Source organism: Triticum urartu, chromosome 5, assembly GCF_003073215.2.
Source record: "Triticum urartu cultivar G1812 chromosome 5, Tu2.1, whole genome shotgun sequence".
NCBI classification, from domain to species: Eukaryota; Viridiplantae; Streptophyta; class Magnoliopsida; order Poales; family Poaceae; genus Triticum; species Triticum urartu.
In genome coordinates this window covers 19,758,955-19,765,335 of record NC_053026.1, presented here as the reverse complement: position 1 = coordinate 19,765,335, position 6,381 = coordinate 19,758,955, and the positions used below count along the sequence as shown (strand labels likewise).

The 6,381-nt window shown below is 44.8% G+C and overlaps 1 protein-coding gene across 1 annotated transcript; it reads right to left on the bottom strand.

The window, feature by feature from the left end:
* Nucleotides 1–4,251: 4,251 nt before the first annotated feature.
* Nucleotides 4,252–5,338, bottom strand: LOC125555472 (late embryogenesis abundant protein 3-like). The gene is made up of 2 exons (XM_048718415.1): nucleotides 5,036–5,338; nucleotides 4,252–4,908 (listed from the first exon to the last, which is right to left on the bottom strand). The coding sequence occupies exons 1-2, from the start codon at nucleotides 5,228–5,230 to the stop codon at nucleotides 4,441–4,443; spliced, it is 663 nt and encodes a 220-aa protein (XP_048574372.1). The 5' UTR covers nucleotides 5,231–5,338; the 3' UTR covers nucleotides 4,252–4,440.
* Nucleotides 5,339–6,381: the final 1,043 nt, after the last annotated feature.

Here is a 6,381-nt window from a genome sequence, read left to right as displayed (position 1 = left end):
CTAGTATCAAATGAGTATATCAGACGGAATTCGAACAGAATTTGGAATCCGAGATCTGCAATGGCGAGGAAAGGAAGTGCTCGCCTCGTACGCACCACGGCACCAAACAATCCGAGTCGTTTGCCACACGTCCATGGAGGGCTTACCAAATAAGTCCCACTTTTTTCAAACAATCACACTAATATGGACAGTTAAACAATAGGTTAACCGACCAAAAAACATCTTATATTTTAAGACATAGGGAGTATAATTTTTATGCCCCATTGAAGCACACGAGCAGTTATCTAGTGATCATGTAATATTTCGTGAACACTACAAAGATGATAGAGGAATGGAATGAAATAGCAAAAAAGCATTTAGAAGTGCCCGCAAAAATCAATCGGTTATTTGTCAAATAGTTAATGCATTTGAAATGGAAGAAAGGAGAAACATAGTCACACGCTAAAATAAAAACAAGAACAAAAATTAATGAAATTGTGTAAAGTTTAATAGGGTACCTAGGCAAAAAACTCAACGTAAGGTTTTTCGGGTATATCAAATTTACTTGAAGTTTGATGCGTATATGCCCTAAGTGTGGTAACCCACCTTCCATGTTTGGGTCGTTCATGAGGAAAAATCTTTTACCATGGATGTCATAAAATTACACAACTAAGAGAAGTTCATTGCCGGAGCAAATCAACATGGGTATGCAATAGTGTTAACACAAAGTAAGCGCCATTTGTGGTTTGAGCTCAGCATTTACAAAAAGTAACGAGTGAAAGTAGCATTCCTCATGAGTATCATCCTACCATCTATTTGTGAGTGTCGATATCCACCATGCGTATCCAGAAGCAAAAATAAATGATAAACACTTCAATCATAATATCTAAAGAGGAATACAATGTGCTAAGTTGTATACAAATACTTTTTCGGTGAATAACCCGCAACAAAACAAAAATATACATTAAAAAAGCTCTTTACCTAACCAAATACGTAAATAGGGATGAACTTTTGAAAATATTGGAAAATTCAGGGAGTGTGGGTTTATATTTCCAACTAATAACACTAAAGATGATATGCCACACACGTCATCATCATCAATACCCAAGATTTAATCTCTAATCTCTAATCATCTCTCATCATTTCAAATCATCTAACTTTCCAGCCGGTCACCCATCCTCTTACTACTCCAGCCTGAGCACGCTTAACTTCCGGGTTCTATTCCCCCTTATTTTCAAGTCTGCACTTATTGTTTTCCTGACAATAGTAAGATGTCAATCTTATTAACTCTCAGGAGTTTAGCTTGAGCATGAAGTCACATATTTCACTGTTTGAGTTTGAAACTATTATTCTAAAAAACAATAATTATTTAATAACACTAATATTTCTTGAATAAGTAGTTTGACCATAGTTTGACCGAAATTCAAAAAAACTGAAATAATTATTTAGTAACACTAATATTCTTGAATAATTATTTAGTAACACTAATACTTCTTGAATAAGTAGTTTGACCATAGTTTGACCAGATTTTACCAAAATTCAAAAAAACTAAAATTTAAGCATAACTTTTTTCCTTTTAGAATTTGAGGATTCTAAAAATTTGCAAAACGGCCTACGGCCGTCAAAATTGGATACGGATTTTCATGTTGAACATTTTGATATATTATACGTTTTTTCCAACATCGTATGTAAAAGTTATAGCCGTTTACATTTTCATAACACTTTTTTGCAAAACATGTCTAAATTTAAGTTTTTTAATTATCCTAACTAGTAAATGTAGTAATATAAATTTTTTAAAGTTTTTATCATTTTCTTTTGTTTTTTTTAAACTGAAATGGCGATACAGGAGTAGAGTTTGAGACACGAACACCTTTAGTCCCAGTTTGAGACACGAACCGGGACTAAAAGGTATCGCACCCTTTAGTCCCGATTCGTGTCTCAAACCGGGACTAAAGGTCTAATCTTTTCTCAAACCGGGGCTAAAGGTCTAATTTTTAGTTCCGGTTTGAGATACAAACCAGGACTAAAGGGCATCGCACTCTTTAGTCTCGGTTCGTATCTCAAACCGGGACTAAAGGTCTCATTTAAACCGGGACTAATGGCTTTAGCATTAATCCTGGTTCGTAATACAACCGGGACTAATATGTATATTGAGCTGTGACCAAAGCCCTGTTTTCTACTAGTGTTGCGATGCGTATTAAGATAGGAGTATGTGCATTACTTTGGCTATTTGGAATATGGTTTTTAACAGACAAACTCGTATAATTTTTTGGCAGGTTATCTACAGGGCTACAATTTAGATCCGTATGTGGTCGTTACTTACTCTTGTGGGAGTCGGGGAGCCTTTGGTTATAGGGTCTGTCTGACGGGAGATGGTAGCTTGGAAAATTTACAACTGACGGGAGATGATAGCTCGGGAAATCTAGAGCTAGTAATATGATGTTTAGCCATCTAGTTCTATTTTCGCCGGTTGTGGCAATTTTTTTTTTCTTGTTTTGCTCGGTGTAAACTTGTTCTAATCACGGTCTTCGAACACTTACTTAATAAAAAAGGGCTTCATGCATCACTCTGACGCAGAAGCCATAGGGTAATCATCCTTCTCTACAAAAAATAATCTGAGGCAGTTGAGACCTGTGAGGCAGCCGTGAGGAAGAAGAGGGGAGTCAGCTCCAACATCTCGTTTGCTGACAGAAATTGTAAAATATCTGCTAAAGAATTTAATCTATTAAAACACATACAAACATCTACAACATGTCTACTTGCATTCGGTTTTGGGTTCCTCGTCCTCGTCTCATCAGATGGAATTCCATCACGTACCCAAAGCATTCCATCCAGATATATCCAGGGTCTTCACTTTCGGCCGTAGTAGATGGCCTCCTCCGCATCCTCGCCTGGACGAACCACGAAGTCGTCGAGCCCCTCGTCGCCGGGCCGGTACAGCTCGAACTTGCTCAAGTCCAGCGTGGCCCACATCTCCCTGGCCCAAGCCTCCGAGCCGGCCCTCTCGCCCAAGCCTCCGAGCTCCACCTCCACGTATCCCTTAGTGAAGAACTGCTCCACGACGCCGTCGCGGAACTCGTTCCACATGGCGTCGATCCTGCCGGCGAGCGCCGCCCTCTCCGGGTCCTCCGGCGTAGGGCAGGCCTCGCTCTTCAGGGCCAGGATGAGCTTGACGTCCGACTCCGACAGCCGCGGCTTCCGCCGGGTGCTGGCCCCGCCGTCGAGGTTGAGTGGATTTAGCGGACCACGGACGCCGGCAACCTCCATCGATCGGACACTCCTCACCGGCGATCGATCGGTAGATGTGGTCTGCCTTTCCGGCCGATTTCGAAGTTGGATTGTGTGGAGCTGTGAGGGAGGGAGGTGGAGGAGACGGCGATGTATATAATGCCTTCGTTGCGACTATCAATCAGTCGGAATCGGAAATCGGGTACGTCGCTCCGACCCGCTCCGATCACAACGATGTACTCCCTCCGTTTCAAATTACTCGTCGCACAAATGAATATATCTAAAACTAAAATATAGCTAAATACATTCATATCTGTGACAAGTAATTTAGAACTAAAATATATCTAAATACATTCATATCTGTGACAAGTAATTTAAAACGGAGGAAGTACATATATAATACTCCTGAAAAACGTACAATACGCTGTAAATTCATTCCTAATTAGAAAAAAATACTTTTAAAAATAGAAGTCGGAGTCTGTTATTTTCTTAACAGGTACAAACGCGAACGCTCATAATTTTTTTAACAGACGTAAACATTTATATACATGTCTCTTTTTTTAAAATAATACATACGCAAATGCTCATATATACGCGCATACACTCACACACGCACATCCTATCTTTATGAATACCTGCAAAAGACTGAGGCAGCATATCATTTTAAATTTTTTAAAATAGCCGTAGCCACCTCATCGTCAACAGGAACATCTCCTCTCACTAAATGCATATCACAAAAATTCTAAAATAATTACATTAATGCATCAAAAAGTTCTAAAATAATTACATTAATGCATCAAGACTTGAACAATTCTAAAATAATTAGATTAATGCATCAAAAAGTTTTAAATAATTAGATTAATGCATCAAGACTTGAACCTTGATGGGCGGGGATAACACAATCCTTCTAATCACCCAACCACAAATTGGTTCACAATCACAAATTGGTTCACAATGTGGATGTGGTTGGTTTACGTCATCGGGTCCTTTTTTTTGCGGGATCCGATCACGACGTTTTTTTTTTCTTTTTTTTTCAGGGATCCGATCACGACGTTGTACATAATACTAATGGAAAAAACCTACAGTACGTTGTAGATTACAGCACGGATAGAGAAGTACATTACTACGTACGTACTGTAGGTGCGTGGTGAAAGTGGAACTACGCAGTACAACTTATTACAGTGCCACGCACGCTCTTCTGCTAGGCTGCTAGCCTGCTACCTAGTAGCCTAATTAAGCCTGCCGCGTGCGCGTCATCCTCTTCTCGTTCATATCGGCGGCCGCGGCCACCGCGTCTGCGACGCCCTTGCCTCCTCCACCGCCTCCCGCAGGGGCGTTGCGCTTCGCAGCTGTCGCCACCGCAACGGCGTCCTCCCTCGTGGCCACCTTGTTGGCCGGCAGCACCGCTGCGGCGCTGCCCAGCACGTCCCTCAGCCGAACCTTCTCCTCCTCCGCGAGGCCAGGCCTCATGTTGGTCTCCGCGGCCTGCTGTGCCGCGGCCGCCACACCGCCCGGCACGACGCCGCCCAGCCCGGTCGCGCGCGTCTCGGCGGCCTGCACCGCTGCCGCGTCCGCGAGGTCCACCGGCCTCTCGCCCGCCGACGTCTGCGCCGCGGCCTGTAGAGCTTCGCCGATGGTCACCGCGTCCGTCACCTCCTCCACGCCGGCGCCCGGCACCGGCACCGTGAACTGCGCCATCACCTGCATGCATGCATATTGCGTGCGTGTCACGCGCGTACGGACGGACATCACGTCGCCGTGCAAGTTCATGGAGCGCGCGCGCATGCATGTACACGAGGAGTATATATTATAGACGCGGTGTTGTTACCTGGCCGCCGGCGGTGGCGGTGACGACGCGTCTCCCGGCGTGTGGCTCGTCGGTCTCGGTGACCCGGAGCTCGCGTTTCTGCTGCTGATCATCATGGGTGGTGAGGACCTCGTCGCGCTGGCGGCGCGCGTCGTGGGCGGCGGCGGAGGGCGGGTAGACGTCGCCGGTGCGGACGGGCTGGGACTGGTCGCTCATGGCCGGCGTCGGCCTCGCTCGATCGATCTATGGCAATCCGCGCGAGAGTTAACCGGGGAAGGCTGCTGCTTTGGCTGGCTAGCTAGCTTGGCTAGTTACTGTGACCCCTTTGAGTTGCCGGGAATAAATGGTGACGACGAGAGGAGAAGGGAAGGTGGTAGAGCGGCGCGATTTGGCGCTGCCTGCGAAAGCTTGCCACGGCGAGCTCCTCTGCAACGACACCTGCAAAGTAGAACGACACCTGGAATGACACCTCTCCACTGCACGGCACGTATGCGGCACCGCTATGGACTGTGGGGCAGTGGGCTACTATTGACGTGACTTCAAAAAAACTTCTAATATATTCATTTTTAATCACGATAATACAACGAACATAAAAAATAATAAATATTATCAGATTTATACCCCACCTAGCAAAGATTACAAACACTGAAGCGAGCCGAATGCGCGTCGTCGTCATCACTCTTCCATTACCAGAGTCAGACACAATTTGTTGTAACAGACAGTCGGGAAGTCATAATGCAAGACCCCATAGGACCAGCGCACCTGAACAACATCCACCGCCGATGAAGAAAAATGTAGATTGGAAAAACAAACCAAAGACACACGAATGTGGAGGAACAACGACGAGATCCGAGCAAATCCACCAAGACAGATCCGCCGGACACATACCTTCACACGCTCACCAACGATGCTAGACTCACTGCCAGAACAGGGCTAGGTGGTGAGATCTTTATTCCAATCTTCAAGGAGCAGCCACCGTCTCGTCTTTCTGAGTAGAACCCAAACCCTGACAAACTGAAAGAAGCGACTAAAAATGAAGCCCTCCCACCAACCTTTACTAGGATCCACCGTAACCCATGGCTCTAGGGCCACTGAAGACGAGGCGGAACTGCGACGGAGCCGGCAAGAGACATGAACCCTAACTTTTGTTTTGTAGGATTAGAAGGCAGCGGCTGTGTTCTCTTCTGGATCTATCAGGCTAACTTGTCGGAGGAGCTGCAATAGGTTACTATTTGTGTGATCAAGAGCATGGTTAATTGTATAGTCAGCTCCTGCCTATATAATCGTGTCATATTATGTATAGTCAAGCTTATAGCTGGTAAATATAATATACTCTTTTCGTTTCTAAATATATGTCTTCACAAAAA